The sequence below is a fragment of the Trachymyrmex septentrionalis genome, unplaced genomic scaffold (assembly GCF_001594115.1).
Source record: "Trachymyrmex septentrionalis isolate Tsep2-gDNA-1 unplaced genomic scaffold, Tsep1.0 scaffold51, whole genome shotgun sequence".
NCBI classification, from domain to species: Eukaryota; Metazoa; Arthropoda; class Insecta; order Hymenoptera; family Formicidae; genus Trachymyrmex; species Trachymyrmex septentrionalis.
Genome location: NW_017305683.1, coordinates 2,703,574 through 2,720,602, shown reverse-complemented (window position 1 = coordinate 2,720,602; position 17,029 = coordinate 2,703,574). Strand labels below are relative to the sequence as shown.

Genomic DNA, 17,029 nt, shown 5'->3' with positions numbered 1-17,029 from the left:
ATATATATATATTTACAAGATTATTACTTACATTTGTATTATTGAATGATGCATTAGCTAACATTTTGGTATCTCCAATCGATGCATGCAATGACTGTAATATATATTTGCTTTTTATTGTATCACTAATTATTAGATATGTAAAGAAAATTAAGATTTAAAACTATGTATGTTTTGTATAATAATATAATATTGTAATTTCTTTAAAAAGGGATACATTTCAGGATAAAGTTTAGCCATAATTTGAAGATCGGCATCAACTGGATAAAACTGATGATAATCCATAATGAACTCTTTTTCAGAGATAGCATTTATTAGTGAATCCAAATATTTATCTATGCAATTTCTTATCTCATTTTCTGTTATTGTGTTTCTGCAGACGTAACATTAGAAGTAAATCAAATATTTTAATTAGGATATCCATAAAATGTTTTTATCATAAAATGATTTTTTCGCATATTTACTTACATATTTTCTTGAATTTGTAATATGGATTCATAGATAATAATTCGATAAAGATTTAACATTTCAACTCTGGTTACATCGAGACGATGCTTCAATTCAATATACTTTGGCATATTTTCCTCGCTATATGCTAATTTGTCTAACTTTTTATACATCTCAGGTATAGTACTCCCATATATTGAAACTATCCTAGCAAACAAAAACAATATAGTGGCACTAAAATAAAAATGTATTGTGCACACCAACGAGTGTATACGTTCACAAAGAAGAGAATTTCAATTTAATAAAAATCGTTGAATATTAAAAAAACCGGTTTAATAAAAATATGAATATATTACCAAAAATAATGTATTAATTAGATGAGATATTAGTAATAAAATAAAGTCTTTTACTCACTTGTTTATGAAATCATCTTTATAAAATATGGCAGTTACTGGAGAATAGATTCTTAACAATATGGTAAGAGTTGATGATATATCTAGAACATAGAGTATTAAATCCTCTAAATTATACAATGTCATCTCAATAGACCCTCCTTTTTCTGAAAGCGCCACTGCTTCAGTAGCATTACTTGGACAATTTTCAAATCTTCGTTCAACATTTTCGAGAGCCTATGATAATAAAGATGATTGATTAATTCAATTAAAACAAAAATTACAGATTCACAATTTTTTTAATAAGTTTCTATTTTTAATCAACAATACTTGTTGATTATATATATTTTTTTAATTTAACTTAGAGAAGAATTAATTATATCAATTCATATTTGTGACTGACATAAATAGAACCAGTAATTGAAATGCAAAATATAAAAAATTAATTATATTTTTCTTTTATCATGACTAAACAGTATACATCACCTTTATAAGGTATGGTATAGATTTCTGAAGGTCATCATTGTACATCGATTGTAGACTAAATACGCTATCTACAATTTTCTCTACTACTTTGGTACTTTCTCTACCATACAATTGACATAAATCAAATATAATTGGTATCGTGAATATGTAATAGTTATACAATAGTTTTCCAAGAAACGGACGGTTCATATATTCTGTTGAACTCTGTTTATTCGTGCAGAGACGCGCGAAGACGATAAGTACGTTGCGACGAAGATTCTCTAATGCTTCGCGCATTTTTGGATCAGCAGGAAAACTTTCCAAGATATAGAAAGGTGGGGCTTCTTGTAAAAAAGAAACTAATGTATCCATAATCGATGTATTGTATATAATATTGGACCAGAATCTAAATAAAGAAAACTTGTAGTAATTGGACATGCCGTTAATTGTAGATTTGTTCTTTTCAGTTAAACTTCTTGTATCATTCATCTTTCCTGTTTTTCTTTTTAATGTGAAAAGAAAAAGAGAAATAATGTGTGAAAATAATGCAAAAAATTCAATTAAAAAGAACAGATCGAGTACTGAAATTACTAAGAACATTATTATACCGATAAAATGGAAGAGCCAGTAACCAGTTTAGATCTTCGATTATGTAACTCATAATTTCCATCCAACGATCCTTAGCACCCATAATTTCTGATCCATCTTCATTGTATATCTCTGGTGCTGTGTAACTTAGAAAGTAACGCTTATCTGCCCACTTCATATTCTAAAATTCGATATTAAACAATATACAGGAATTTAAACGTTGAATAAATATGGCTTATATATGCAATTATTAGATGTCCAATAAAAACGGAATATGAATTTTGAGATTTAAGATTTGTTTTTTATCGTTGAATTGCACTAGAGCTTTGCTTCTTGCTTTTGCTGAATTTTAAACATATAATTCCATATTTTTTATTTTCTTTTAACGTAAAAAAAGAAAAAAGTTGAACCATACAAGTTCAGTTAAAAAAAAATAGGCCTATAGCTATTTTACTTTAAGTCAGGATTATGCTGTATATTTAAAAGTTATTTTGCTTGAAATTTTTGTATATTGTTATATTAAGTTTATACAAATCTTTTTCATATAGGCAATATAAGTAATGTAAAAAATGTAAATTATGCTATATTGAACATAACAGAAAGAACATATAGAAAGAAATAATTAAGTTTTATGATTGTTAAAATATCTGACTTTATAGTACTTAAATAAAAATATATATAAGATAGAAATTTTAGCGTAGTTCAGTACAATGACATAAAACATAAAATAAATTCTAATCACAATTGTCAGGTTTCCAGATTTCAATTAAAGATTTGAGTTTTCGAGACCAACAGATGGGAAAAATCAATAGTTGAAGTAAAACAAATATGATAGAGCAATAAGTTAGAGTTTTTCTTTACGTCAGTGTATATCAGTTTAAAACTTTCTTCAAGAAAAAAATAACGAGCTTTAATCCTCTTTTTTTATACCTGCATTAGAATTTTCTTTTGTAAAATATCAAACATATATTTATTTGATTTTAAGTTCCAAAGGTATACATTATAATTCAGCTATAGAAAACAGATCTATAATATGTATGTAGATTATATTTTATGTGTAAATACATAACCCTGCTTCAAGTATATAAGAAATTAAAAAAACAGATCTACAAATTTCCAAGATTAAAAAATCCAAAGATTAAAAAATTAACGTACCAGCGCATCTATCACAACAATCACCCCATCATTCTTAATATTCAACTGCAGTTCCTCCAAAGGCACGCATTCTGGATTCTATTTAATAACAAAGAATCATTTTATAAATTAAATATTTCCTGTCGTTGGCACAAATTGCGCTACATATCCTAAAAATTATAAATTAACCAAAATTAATTACCTCGTAGAACTTCATGATTTTGCATTGTTTGTCGTAAAAAATAATTTCATTTACTGCCTATTTGCAGTTTGATAGAAGACACTAGAATAAGAAATCAATGCGATAAAGTCTTGATAGATACGATGATAAAACGAGAGTCACAAAGCAGACGAAGCAAGTTTAGAGCGAAGTGTTTAGTAAATCGTCGAGTAGCGTGTCCTTGACAAATTCAGAAAACCGGGTAATCCCTAATAATTCCGGCCTGTACAAATTGGTGTAATTATCTACGAATAGTCAAGATACGTGAAACAACTGAAAGTAACAAACGTGACACTTTCTGAAAGCAGAAAGCAGCTCGAGATGGCGCGAGAGAAGACCGATCGCTAAAATCACTAGATTTCTAAAATACCACAATTGATTTCAGAAATGTCGCATCAAAATGACCGAAGTGCACATAATACACGATTTCAAACATAGTGATTGGTGGTTTATCCTTTAAACTGTACTTACTTGTTTCTTTGTGCACTTTCATGCACTAAACTTCTATACCAATTAAACCTTTATTAAATTAAATAATACATATATTAAACGTTTATACATACTTTTTGGTCATAAGTAAATTAATTATAATTAAAAAACATTTATTTTACATACTTGACAGCTTTATTTTCTAAAATAAAATACGTATATAGAAATAAATTTGAAATGGCCGCATTTCATGTTAAAGTGGATGCGAGTTTGTGGTACTTTAGAAATCTAGTGACTTTAGCGCAGGTCCTAACACATTTACAGTCGGTATAATTTTTTATTTTGTTATAAAGTTGCATCATTAGTCATTGTGTAATGATTAAGGCCGATATTTATAGTCGGTTCTTATTTTAAGATCATCTTAAGTAATGTCTTAAGTCGCTAATGCGGCCTTCTGATAGGTTCATGACATCTTAAGATTGTACTTAAGACGATCTTAAATATAAGATCCGACTATAAATACGAGTCTATGGGTGATATTTCATTAGGGCATTTTTGTCATACGACAAATTTTTCAAGCTTGATTGATTATAGGTTAGAAAAATCCGAGGACCTCTGTCCTACACACATTTGTCGTACAAAAACGTAAAACGAAATAACACAAATAATAAATAAACAAATGAAATAGCATCCTAATGATATAAGAAAGAGACGGGGCCAGAGACCAAACAAGAGAATTTCGATTTTATTATGTATTATCAGAGAGAAGCTTGGCTTAGTCTCTCTTATTCTCTCTGCTCTATTCAGTGCAAGTTCTGCGGTATTCAATACAACATAAAGATTGGAAATTCATTACTGGGGCACAGTGAAAAAAGTAGAGACTGAAATTGGAAATCTACCGGTTAGTAGAAGAAAAAGAAGGAGGAATGTAAGATTTACGAGTGAAAGATGTCTGCCTTGAAAGTTCTATGTAGTATTATTTTGACTGTATTCGTCGTGAGTGGCAGCGAATTCGGATTTTGCAAAGCACCTGACGAGTGCACCGTGGATTCAAGGAGATGCATCGCTGAGAATCACTTCACAAAAAAACGGTCAGGAATTACTGAGATTTTACGCTAGAAAAATTTACGAATTTGTTTCATCAAGTTTCATTAACTTTTTAAACAAGATTTTTCGCAAAAAAAAAAAAAAATGTAAAATGCTGATCAAATCTCATTTTTTATATTTATATATATTTCAAATTTATATCTTTTAAATCTTAATGTAATCTGGAAGTTATATACTCATGCATCAATATTTTTTTTGGTTCAAATTTTTATAATACTATAAATATATATGAGATAAATATATAGGGAAATATATGATAACTTTACGTCACATGATATTATAGGCTGAAGAAGCTTTTGTTTATGTTTTTTCTGTATCTCGACAAATGAAATAAAAATTATAAAAATGAATGAATTCACTAGAATACTTATAATTTCATTGATCAATGTTTAGATGAACACCTAAATTTATTCACTTTTGTAATTTTTATTTTATCTTAAAGTATAAAATTAATCCTTGTTTCTAAACAAAAGTATATTTTCTTTACAGTTATATCCTTTATGATGTGAATCCTGCAGAAGGCTTCAATTTGAGAAGAGATGTGTACATTCGTATTGCCGTTTTCTTAAGAAAATTAATTGAGAGGAACAAGGAATTCCAGTGGCAACTGATTTTGCCACCATGGGGTAACTTATGAACTGAAGATGTATTCTGTGAGTTTTATTATTTATAGTGAGCATCTCTTAATCTTTGTTTTAGGTAATCTATACCACTGGCGAAGCAGAAATATAGGATCCCAAGAGCGTCTACCTTGGGGTACCTTTTTTGACATTACAAGTTTACAATTGTATATACCTGTTATTGAGATGTACGAATTTGTAGAAGGTACATTTCTTTATGTTTTTTTCTTAACTGCAAGATTATTGAGAACTAATCTTCAAGGAACAAAGCCAAATAAAATAAAACAAGACTTGTCATATATAAACATATATAAATTATTCAGATTTAATTTTTGAATTATAGTGTTTTATTATTGTACAATGTTTGAAGTACTAGCAAATATTCATAGAACATTTGGCTCAAAAACTAAAGAAAGAATATATAATTTTCTATATGCTTTATGCTTTATGCTTTATTTTTCTTTCTCTGCATGCAGTCTGATTGATCTATACTTTTTTTTTGTAATCTAATGCAGATTCTCTAGATAAGAACAATTCTATTGAATTTCTATTATATTCTATATAAATTAACAAAAATACAAGATTCTCAGTATAAATAATAAATAGAAAGTTTACAAATGAGAGTCAGAATATAAAACATATTTTTTAAGATGTCATATCGAATATATTATTTTTTAGAAACTAAAAATTTTATAATAAAAAAGATTACGTAATTGAAATATCCTTACGTGTGAGTACAAAATTAAAAAACGTATATACTAAAAATATAAAATATAACAATATAAAGTATAACAATATGGAAAAAAAGAATTTTTAAACTATATGATTATATGTTGCTAACACTATCAATTGATAAAGTGGCTACATCTTATGGTTTCACTTGAGTAGCAAGTTTGTGAAAATTGGTAAATATTATCAATTTATACTTCTCTCATATGCCTCTGATGTAGCCACTTTAATTTTTCAATCGGTATCGTAAGCAATATACATATAGTGTTAAAAATTCTCTTGCTATATTTTATATTTTTAGCATATGCGTTTTTTTAATTTTGTATACACTCACACGTAAGGATATTTTAATCTTTTTTAATTTTTATTACAAATTTTTTAGTTTCTAAGAAATAATATATTCGATATGACATCTTAAAAAATACGTTTTATATTCTGATTCGCCCTTAAACTTTCTATTTATTATTATATTCTATACATAATATATAGAATATGTGTGTGTGTGTGTGTGTGTGTGTGTGTGTGTGTGGGCGCGCGCGTGTGTGTGTGTGTATTTTATATATAATTCTTTTTTTTTAATGGTATTATGAAAATTTGATATAAATGATTTATTTGACTGTATAACAGCTTGATTTTAGAGTACTCATGTGGGAACAGAGAGGTGCAACTTGATCGTCTGTACATTCTACAAAATGACGAGGAAATGTTCAAGACAGGTAAATTCGAGGATAAAAACGAGCTGATAGATTGCGATCATAATTCTTTGCGATATCATAAATTAAAACAACATATGTACACTGGTCCATTCTGGGGTTATTCTAATATCACGGCTCGAGATGTGAAATGTCTTAAATTCCACGGCATGGCACAAGACCTTTCCCAGAATCTCATGCCAACGCGATACAGGTAAAATATTCTGGATGTTTCTATTTCGCTTTTTTTAAGAATCTTACTAGCAATTTTTGCACAGATCCGTAATGTTTGATCGCATGGAGATTGCTTTACACGACGAATACGGATCTAAAGAATATTGGAGAGCTAGACGCAGCATGCGTTATAGTTCTGAATTGTACGATATCGCGGAAGATTATAGGAAAACTTTCCTGAATTCTATGAATGAAAATGATAATACGGAGCGACCAGCGGATTGGACTAAAGAGAAGGTATATTGTGATTGTTATTTTTTTTTATATTATAGTAATAATAAATTATAGCTGTGGATTCTAAGTTCAGAATCGGCGAAATGCAAAAGGCGGACCATATTTGGCGGTTCATCTTAGAAGACGCGATTTTATCATGGCTCACAAGGCGTCGGTACCGACAATAATGAATACTGCCTTACAATTACAAAAAAGAATGGCTAAGCTTGGGCTAACCCTATTGTTTATTGCGACAGATGCAGAGCAATACGGTATATAAATTTTGTATAAACTTACGGTTTAAGAATTTTATGAATTTTTAAATTGTTGGAAAGTTTTTTGGAAATTTTTTTAGCCAATACGTAATCAATTTTTTTCTAAACATATTGAAAAATGTTGAAACTTATAATTTTTGATTGACTAACAATAGCAAATAATAAATAAAACAGAAAAAAATAATCAGATTAAATAAATGATCTAGTAAACTGTTCTCAAAGAAAAAAGAAGTAATGTTCTAATTATCATATTTTTGTTAATTCTAAATGAATTTTACTTTTCAGGAGAATTTTAATTTGCAAAATTTTTAATTTTAGTTAATAAATACGGAATGTTAAACATAATAATTTTTTAAAAAATAATTTCATCCGAAGAAAAAGTCCCACACATACTGAATATACAGTTATTAAAAAGATATCCTGAATATGAAGAAAAATTAAATAATATTTGAATCATAATTTTCAGAATTTGAAGAACTTAAGTTGTATTTACCCCAGTATAAAGTCATGAAATATGTGCCATCTGATTATGTGATAAATAAATTTAAAGATGGTGGAGTCGCCATCATTGATCAAATAATCTGTTCATATGCCAGGTAAGAATATTTATATGATGATTGATTGTAAATAGGGTGTTAAATGTAGATTATTCTTTCAATAATTGTCTATTATAAATGCTAATACATAGGTTATGATAATAATGAAATTTCATAACCTTGTTGTTTTCTTTTTAAATAGATATTTTATAGGAACACATGAATCTACATTTACGTTCAGAATACAAGAAGATAGGGAGATTATCGGGTTTCCATCAGATACTACATTTAATAAATTATGTAAAACTAATGAGGATTGTACAATAGATGGATTCTGGTCGATTGTCTGGTGATATTTATAATTCAGAATCTTTGAATTTTTTCATAATTATTATTTATCTTTTTTTAATCAATTTCAATTTTATTCGATGTTACAACTATAGATTGTATAAAATGTTTCTCTTTACAAACTTTTTATTTTAAGAAAGATCTAAATATAATACTAAAAACAGATTTTATCGTACATTTAAATCCTCACTTATAAAATGACACACAGAAAAATATAAACGCAGTAAGCGAATCGATCAATCATTGTAGAAAAAGTAAGGCAATAACATAACTAGCAAATCTAAAATGTTGATTTGTTTACTGTGTATATGAAGATGACGTATCATTTCATAGAAATTTAATTATTGAGAGTATATTTTTTTAAAATAATTATATATGTTAGGACATTTTAATCATACACATAGGCTAGAACCATAAAAAGTTACTATCATGTTAGAAATAGATTTGAATCATACTTTCGATAATTACTCAAAAATTGCTTCCATTAATTTTCATTGTCAATATTAATATTTATATGAGCAGAATGATATAATTATTACAAACTAAGGAAGATTAAATAAAATTGTTACGTTTTTTTTATTATTATACGATTATGGTAATAAATTAAAGTGCCTAAAGATTAACATAAGTTGGGTCTGTATTTAGGAAATGCTGTCAGTGCTATTCCGTCATCTATGATGTCCTTAGAATGAAATCACACGGTGCGGAATAGAGAATGCGTTTACTTCTAATGAGTGATAAAGAAAGAAAAACTTTTTAATTACATATAATTTAAAAAAAAAATGTACAGGCATAGCCAGCATAGAAAAGTACAAAATTACTTCCATTTTAAAAAATTACATATTTTTTTAATAATATAAATTTCAAAATATGAAAATATCTCTGTAAAATATTAAAAATTAGTTATTTATTGTATAATAATTATTTTTGTTATTTCATATAATTTATAAATAAAATATTAAATTTATTGGTAAATATATAGAAAAGAGCCACCTCTAATGATCTTGATATGTTGTCAAGATCGTGACCAATAGGTTTTATATGACGATTGCTGTTCGTTAAAAAGTTATTAACAAAAAAGTTTGAAAAATGATGTCTCTTTTACACAATAAGTAAGAATATGAAAGCCTATAATAGCCGAAGCTAGACCTTTAATTAATACTTTAAATAATTCAATGTGAATATAATACTATACATATATGTATGTACATGCATATATATACCATATTTGTAGTCATTTGAATTGTGCGCCGCATTGGTTTTCCGGATTTACAAACGCAATTAAACTATACAATAATATCGCAAATTAAAAAGCCTATTTTAATAATTTTGACATTCAATCCGATGTTATATTAAAAAGCTGTTAATGTGCTGAAAAATTAAATAAATTTATTGCGAAAAATATTATCTCGATCAGGAGTCGGATCCGGATCTCTTGTATTCCGTACGAGCGTCCTAAGCCTTTAGATTACCGAGGCCAACTACCCAACTCTTAACTTTTAAAAACTCAATTAAAAATTAATAATTACCGATAAAATATAATGTAACTATATAAAGTTAAAAAGTTAAAGAGTCTAAAATGTAATTAAATGAAGTTAAAATTAATTAACTTTTTAACTTAACTTTTAACTTTAACTTTTTAACTTAGCATTATTCAACCTTGCATTTAAATAATACTAATGTAATAATTTAAATAATAATTTTATATTCTATCTTTATATATTTGTCTTTAACACACTCCTGAATACTCTTTACATTCATTAAATCGTGACGTTATAAGCGAAAAATGAATGTTAATTCTTGTTAAGTATTATTTGAAGCTAAAGACAATTTGGATAAATCGAAATAATGGGATTGCTTTAAAACAATTGTTAAAATGGACGCGAAGGTTATCCTTATCTCACCTGACAGTCAGTAATAAATAATCATAAAAAGTGATAAAATTAAAGCATGAGAAAATGAAAATAGGCTACGCATGTATGTACATTGAGTAAAAGCACTTCACGGGCCTTTTGTCATTTTTTATGATTATTTACTAATTATCAGAGGGGAATAAACTTAGTTTTCGTCCATTATATATATATATATATTATATTATATATGTTTTAAAGCAATTCCATTATATTTGTTTTTTTTTATCCAAATTGTATTTATTTTTAAACGACATGTAACAAAAATTAACTTAATTGTCATTTCTCGCTTTTGACATCACAATTCAATATGCCTTAGTGTTGATTTCTCATGAATTTTACGATGCTGACAACATTGCAGCCAATACGGACATTAAAGAATTATGATAAAAAGACTCATGGAAAGAGTTGAGGAAAGAAAACTGTATTGGGATTTCGTTGATAGTTCCATTAGATGATTTGAACCGACTTTGAAGCGAAATATGCGTGCGCATAATCTCTGCCTAACACATCATCAGACCGTATTGCGATTACGGCGAATACTTTTTCTACTATTGGTGAAAATTACCACTCACTTTTATGCAATGTCACGGATATTAATTGCGTAGTACAGTTGCGGTTCAATAACAGAAAATAATTGTCGAACTATTTTGTTGTTCTTTCTTATAGTTAGTATACTATGAATACGTTTGATTGCGGGCATTACACATCAATAAATAATATTTGGCTGTAAAACCTAATCGAGATGTTATGGATTATACAGCGTTTTGAGATTAGCAATTTGGATTACAAATTATTATTTTTATTTTGTAAAGTTAAGAATATAGATAATAATGTCAAATAATAATGATATTTTTTCATCTCATATTATCAACAAAGCATTTATTGTTGTTGAGACAAGATCTGGTAAATTCTGGTATATATTAAAATTTAATTAAAGTATAGATATCTTTACAGAGAGACATAAAGATAGAAACAAAGATGTAAGTAAAAGTCATTTCTTATTTTTCCAATATTTAAATAATTATTATAAAATTATACTTATTAATTATAATTATAATTATTATATTAGTTTTATATAGTATTATATATAATTTTGTTTGAAAATCATTTATAAATAGCATATAATGTGTTAAATTAATTATTAAATTATAAGATTATATCTATAAAGAAATTTTTCTATAAACTTAAAACGTTTTTTATAAGATATATGATATAATATTTACATTTTAATTATTTATATAATTTGATTAACACACTTTTCTTTCAATAATTCTTTCAAAATATATATATTTGAATTTCATAAATTCAATCATTAAACTCATTTATTTCGCGAAGTTGTTTCAGTTTTTTATTTTATACACACGATTTTTATTGTATTTTTATCTATAATATCCTTTTACAATTTTGTAACTAGAAGATCTTCCCAGTAAACGAAAATGGATTAAAATTTTGTTAATGTATACTTTAAATCCATGAAAATGGATTGAAATGGATTGGATTCGAGCTGACACTTTAATATTAAAAAAAAAAACATTTATATTTAAGGGTTACAAATTTTATTCCTATTTATAATAATTATACTTGAAATTAACTACTTCAAATTGGTATTAAAAACGCTCCTTAGTGGAATTCGAATCTGAGATTTTTCATGGATTATGAATCTTCTACGTTACTCGCTACAATACTTCTTCAATTGGTAAATGTGTTATTCTCTATTTCAATTACAACCAGCTAAATTAGTACACGAAATAGTATAGATATAATAAAAATATCATTATTTAACAGATATAATAAAATATAAACAATTTATATTATTATGAGACAACATTGGATAAGTGTCGGATAATCTAATCTCGCTTGGCCGATGTCGTGCGCCGTGATCAGCATAATATTCGGACTGTGTTCGACTTGGTTTGCGAATGTTCACATTGATCATTCATTTTATTTCTAATCAAAAAGAAACAAAAGAACATAGCTCAATTATTTTTATATTACAACTTTTTTGAACTTAGTTGGATTAAAACGAAAAATTTTCTACTTATAATTTTGAATAATTTAAGTAGCATTTATGGTCCATTTTTAAATAAAAAGTTTTTTTATTCAATTAGATTGAAAAACTGCATTTCATATTCAGAATATTGAATTGAGCAGTATTCATGTTGCACAGAAATGGCTGATATTATTTTTAAATTTAGTGGAATTAAAACAACTGTACTTCCTATTTATAATTCTGGATTGAGTAGTATTCACGATGCACAGAAAATGCTAATATTATTTTTAGATTTGAAAGGCATAGAGATATGCTCTATGCAATTCCTATAAGTGAATAAAAATGCATGCAGGATTAAAAAGGATTCATTTTAACATTCATAAATCTGTATTTCTGAAAATCTGAATCTATTTTAATCCATTTCAATCCATTCTCGTTTGCTGGGTTGTTATACAAGAAATCGCATAATTCTTGTTTCATTAAGATCACTTCCGCTCCCTTTCATTCAAGTGAAACGCTTTTTAACGAGGATTCATACGTGTATACGAAGAGAAAAGCCTCTTTTTCCCATACATGATACTTGTACATTCACATAATACTTTTCATGTGGCGACACAGCAGATGTCTTGCTCGTGATAAACTTACGAAGATTATGTCGTTTTACGTAACACGCAGCCGTCTTAATGTCTTAATTGACATCCTCCGATTGAAAAGCGTTATAACGCTATTATTTCGCAATATTAAATTCATCACTAATCGAAAAATCATGTGGCAACTCCAGAACGTTTGCGTAATTGCTTCATTTACTTCTTTAAAGAGTACTTGAATAACGGAGAATTTTCTTCTTTGTAATATACTTTACCATGTATTCTTCTTTATCATTAATATTATAGAATGTGCAGCGATTCGTGAAAATTTCGTCATCTTCATTTTATCCGTGAGATTTAGGGGCAGTTAATTTTGCGGATGTTGTGCACCTCGAAGAAAGTAATAGCCGTGCGAAGAAAGAAAGTTTGCACGCACATATATATCTATGTATACTGAGAACAGAACTTATTTCTCGAGAAAATTGAAATTATTCAATAATTATAAGATACTCTGCGATTAAAGAGTATCTTGTAAATAGCTTTGAAAAAACACAAAAAACAAATAATAAACAGAATGGAGTGCGTTAGCGTGATTTTATGTAATAATATGGGAATATAATATATATGCACATTGCGTTATATATATGCATATGCAATTGGCGTCTACAAAGTAGCATGATAAAGTATGAGGTCAAGTAATAGACGAGCCTGAGATCTCGCAGATAACAATCTTGCGAAAATTCTTGTCTCTATTTAATTATTTATACTTCCAGATTTCATAATGCGGTTTGTAAACTACACGCGATTACTTAGCACCCGATACTTAGAATACAAATTATAAAAGACTCTATATATTAATATGTCAGTCTTTTACACTAAATAGTTCTTTGTAATAATTATATAAACAGCACATATTATATTATTATATTAATCTTAAAGAATGAATAATATATAATAATATATAATAAAGTATTTTAATTCTTATATATAAAATATAATAATTATATATACTAAATGTAATAACTATATCCCCTTTCAAAGCTGTAAGGAAAGAATTAAATATTTATCTAGTAATTATATTATTATATAGTATATAGGAACTATATATTACTAAATACAATATAACTGTATGTGCGTGTGGATATTTTATTTTCATGATGCTGCATAGAAAGAATGGTTTTGCTAAAGTATTTAAAGATTTATGTAGATATATAGATCTGAAAATAATTTTGTTGAACCATTAAAATAGTTATGGGACTCTCGAACATAACGCTGTTTTGACAAAAATTTTGACAACCTCTTTAAGTGTCTTGATATTATTTTAATACAGTTTAAAAAATTATTTTCCTATCTAGCAAAATTTTGTAATATTTCGTTAAAAATATTTAAAAATTTAACTAGATCTGAATTTTTTTTTCATGTGCTATCGGAAATTATAAGAGTCCGTTTTGAATATCAAATCAATATTTATCAAAAAATTGATATTTAAGAGACCGATATTCATAGGATCTTATATTTAAGATCGCCTTAAGTACAATCTTAAAATGTCATGAATTAATCAAAGAGTTGCATTAGCATCGTAAGATACTATTTAAGACGATCTTGAATTAAAAACGAACTATGAATACCGCCCTAAGTATCACGTTGAAATTGCAAAGTTTTTACTAAAGTACAGGGTCAATTATAATTTAAAATTAAAAATTGTAAGTTATAATTCCAAAGTTAATTATGTATCAGATCCACATCGTTCATTAATATATTTCGTTTTAATAGTTTTTAGGAATGTTTACCCAAAATTTTAATTAATTTAAAAGATGTATATACAACAGATGTACGGCAAGAATTTTATTAAATTATCTAAAAATTTAACTAGACGTAGATCTGAAAAGAATCCTGTTGAATCATTAAAATGATGTAAGAAATTTAAGCATGATAAGGCAAAAAATTTCAGCTTGAATATCCTATATAATTATTTTAATATCCTATATAATTATTTTAATATCCTACATATTATTTTGATATCCTACATAATTATTTTGTTTTAACAAAATTATTTTTAGATTTGTACATAGCGTACATTTTTAGCAACTATTAGAAACTAAAAACCTTAAACAGTTAAGAATCTTTAATACTTATTATTAAATTTAATTCAGTGTGAACTTATATGAATAATCAATTCTGCGCGCCAAATTTAATTTTCAATCTCGAAACGTAATCCTAACAGAATTATAATAATATCACAAATTACATTATATATTTTTAGATACTTCAGCCATATTGTAAACCCATATTGTAAATCCTTAATTCTTTGAAACGAGTTCTTGATAAAAAATGTGAGTCTTGCCATGTGAGTCGTACAATCCAGAATGGAGAAAGGAAGATTCACTGGACGGTCGAGTTTTCGTCGCCTGGGGCGAACCCGAAAGTTTATACTCGATCAGAAAGTACTGGACCATAACGAAACATCGACATCGATTGAACAAATATCATACATACTGTATGGTCTTGATTCTCTAATAACGTCGTTGCATTACGTGTATATATCATTAGTCATCGTAGTTGTTGCACGAACTGATTTCTTCTCGTTGCTCTCGAGCACGATTCGGTTGCTTCACACGCCTCCGTGCCCCAACTGTGATCCTAAGATTTATTTTTTTCTTTGCTTGTAATGATAGGGGCTTTCGTAAGATTCTCCATACTTATGATCCAATAAGAGTCATCGGTATTCCTCTCACGTTAATTGGTTCATCACGATAGCATATTCACGCGAAGAATTGCGAGAAAAACTTCAAAAAATTTGCAACGAAATATAAGTTGGTAACAAGAACACATAAAATAGAAAACGTAGATACAATTTGCAAGTTGATTTACATAATTATAATTTTATTAGAAATTGCATAATGTAAGAAAACGGGCGTGCAAAGGCTTAACGAGCAGCATTTCCGCGCGTCGCTGAGTTGCAAAGAAAACAGTGACATGTTATCGGAAGCAGTATATGAAAAAGGCAACAGTAAAATGGTACGTCGCGCATTTGCTCGTTCTCTGGAACACCGATGTTTGAACGGAAATGGAATGGATCGATGTCCATTCAAGCGTCCGTTCGATCTCGATCATCGTTAAGTAATAGCTAATGGATGAATAGAATCACTCACGTAACGTTCCTTTTCCGATTTTTTATTCCCGATAAGGAAGAGAAACGAAAGGGGTTTCTTTATATTTCCTCGATCAAGATTTAATGGTTTCACTTAAAATAAAAAAATGCTTTGTATGTTTATTGAGAATGAGAGAGAGAGAGAGAGAGAGAGAGAAAACTTTTGAAAATTTATACTAAATTTAGACAATATACTATACGTCCAAAAAAAAAAAAATTTTGATTATTGAAGGAATTTTTCGAAAAAAATCCAGGAAAATTAAAAACAGAGAGTCAATAAAAAATGGATTCTAAGTAGATTTAGGAATAAGTCATTTGCTTTACTGATGTGTTGGAAGTCTCGAAAGAAATTAAAAAATCCCTTTTTTATTCTTTCCTTTTAAAACAAAAAATACAAGCTGCAAGATAAGATTTGACAACTATACTGTATAGATATGTTAAGGAAATTATATAGAAAAAATATCGTAAATCTTCAAGAATACTAGAAATTCTAAACAAGTAGATACAGTGTAATAGGTAACAGATACAGAAACGAAGAAATTATATACATTTCGTTGCCACATTAAGATGCCACCGTTATATTCATTTAATGATTGATATCCGTAATATTATTGATACTAGGAAAAGCACAAAAAAGTGAATGTATATTACTGATATTCATGATTATATTATAAAAGTTAATAATTTTTTTATTATTTTATTTTTTTTTACTTATCACACATTAGAAGAAAAAACGAGTTTTAATGTTTAGATCTGCTATTTAAATTTTGATTATTTATAGCTATTTTTTATTCATTCTGTTAATAAAAATAAACATGTGGTTAGAAAAACAAATTTAATTTTAAGTTTTTTTCTAATAATTTTGATTTATAATTGGAGCTTTTTTATTTTCTCGTAGTTATGAGTTTAATTAAATAAATAAAAAATTCTTTCAAAATTTAATAAAGTAAGATATAACT

At 27.3% G+C, this 17,029-nt stretch overlaps 2 protein-coding genes across 6 annotated transcripts in view; one reads left to right on the top strand and one right to left on the bottom strand.

Annotated features, from left to right (window-relative positions):
• The window catches only part of LOC108751787 (activating signal cointegrator 1 complex subunit 2), a 5,488-nt gene extending 1,983 nt beyond the window's left edge, over positions 1 to 3,505 (bottom strand). For 2 of the 3 annotated variants that reach the window (XM_018492194.1, XM_018492197.1), the window contains exons 1-8: positions 3,229 to 3,505; positions 3,048 to 3,125; positions 1,913 to 2,073; positions 1,326 to 1,710; positions 862 to 1,076; positions 469 to 654; positions 218 to 373; positions 23 to 125 (exon numbers count right to left, since the gene is read on the bottom strand). In XM_018492194.1, the coding sequence (XP_018347696.1) occupies positions 23 to 125; positions 218 to 373; positions 469 to 654; positions 862 to 1,076; positions 1,326 to 1,710; positions 1,913 to 2,073; positions 3,048 to 3,125; positions 3,229 to 3,243 (1,299 nt within the window). In that variant the 5' untranslated portion in view covers positions 3,244 to 3,505. The remainder of the gene's footprint in view (positions 1 to 22; positions 126 to 217; positions 374 to 468; positions 655 to 861; positions 1,077 to 1,325; positions 1,711 to 1,912; positions 2,074 to 3,047; positions 3,126 to 3,228) is intronic. The other variant, XM_018492195.1, reaches the window with a different exon arrangement.
• Positions 3,506 to 4,044: 539 nt separating this feature from the next.
• LOC108751663 (GDP-fucose protein O-fucosyltransferase 2) lies at positions 4,045 to 8,434 on the top strand. 3 transcript variants are annotated; one of them, XM_018491961.1, is made up of 9 exons: positions 4,045 to 4,269; positions 4,483 to 4,766; positions 5,272 to 5,408; positions 5,482 to 5,607; positions 6,770 to 7,037; positions 7,102 to 7,294; positions 7,365 to 7,542; positions 8,012 to 8,141; positions 8,284 to 8,434. In XM_018491961.1, exons 2-9 carry the CDS (start codon positions 4,624 to 4,626, stop codon positions 8,432 to 8,434), a joined length of 1,326 nt encoding a protein of 441 aa, XP_018347463.1. In that variant the 5' UTR covers positions 4,045 to 4,269; positions 4,483 to 4,623. The 3 variants fall into 3 exon arrangements, with proteins under 3 accessions (XP_018347463.1, XP_018347461.1, XP_018347462.1); XM_018491959.1 differs by having other exon boundaries at positions 4,364 to 4,766; XM_018491960.1 differs by having other exon boundaries at positions 4,045 to 4,320.
• The last annotated feature ends 8,595 nt before the right edge of the window (positions 8,435 to 17,029 follow it).

What these genes read in the sequence shown, in the direction of transcription:
- LOC108751663 (XM_018491961.1), top strand. Translation starts at nt 4,624, where the DNA reads ATGTCTGCCTTGAAAGTTCTATGTAGTATTATTTTGACTGTATTCGTC. An exon ending in GATGTACGAATTTGTAGAAG is followed by an intron (nt 5,608 to 6,769) that starts GTACATTTCTTT and finishes GCTTGATTTTAG; the next exon opens with AGTACTCATGTGGGAACAGA. An exon ending in ATAATCTGTTCATATGCCAG is followed by an intron (nt 8,142 to 8,283) that starts GTAAGAATATTT and finishes CTTTTTAAATAG; the next exon opens with ATATTTTATAGGAACACATG.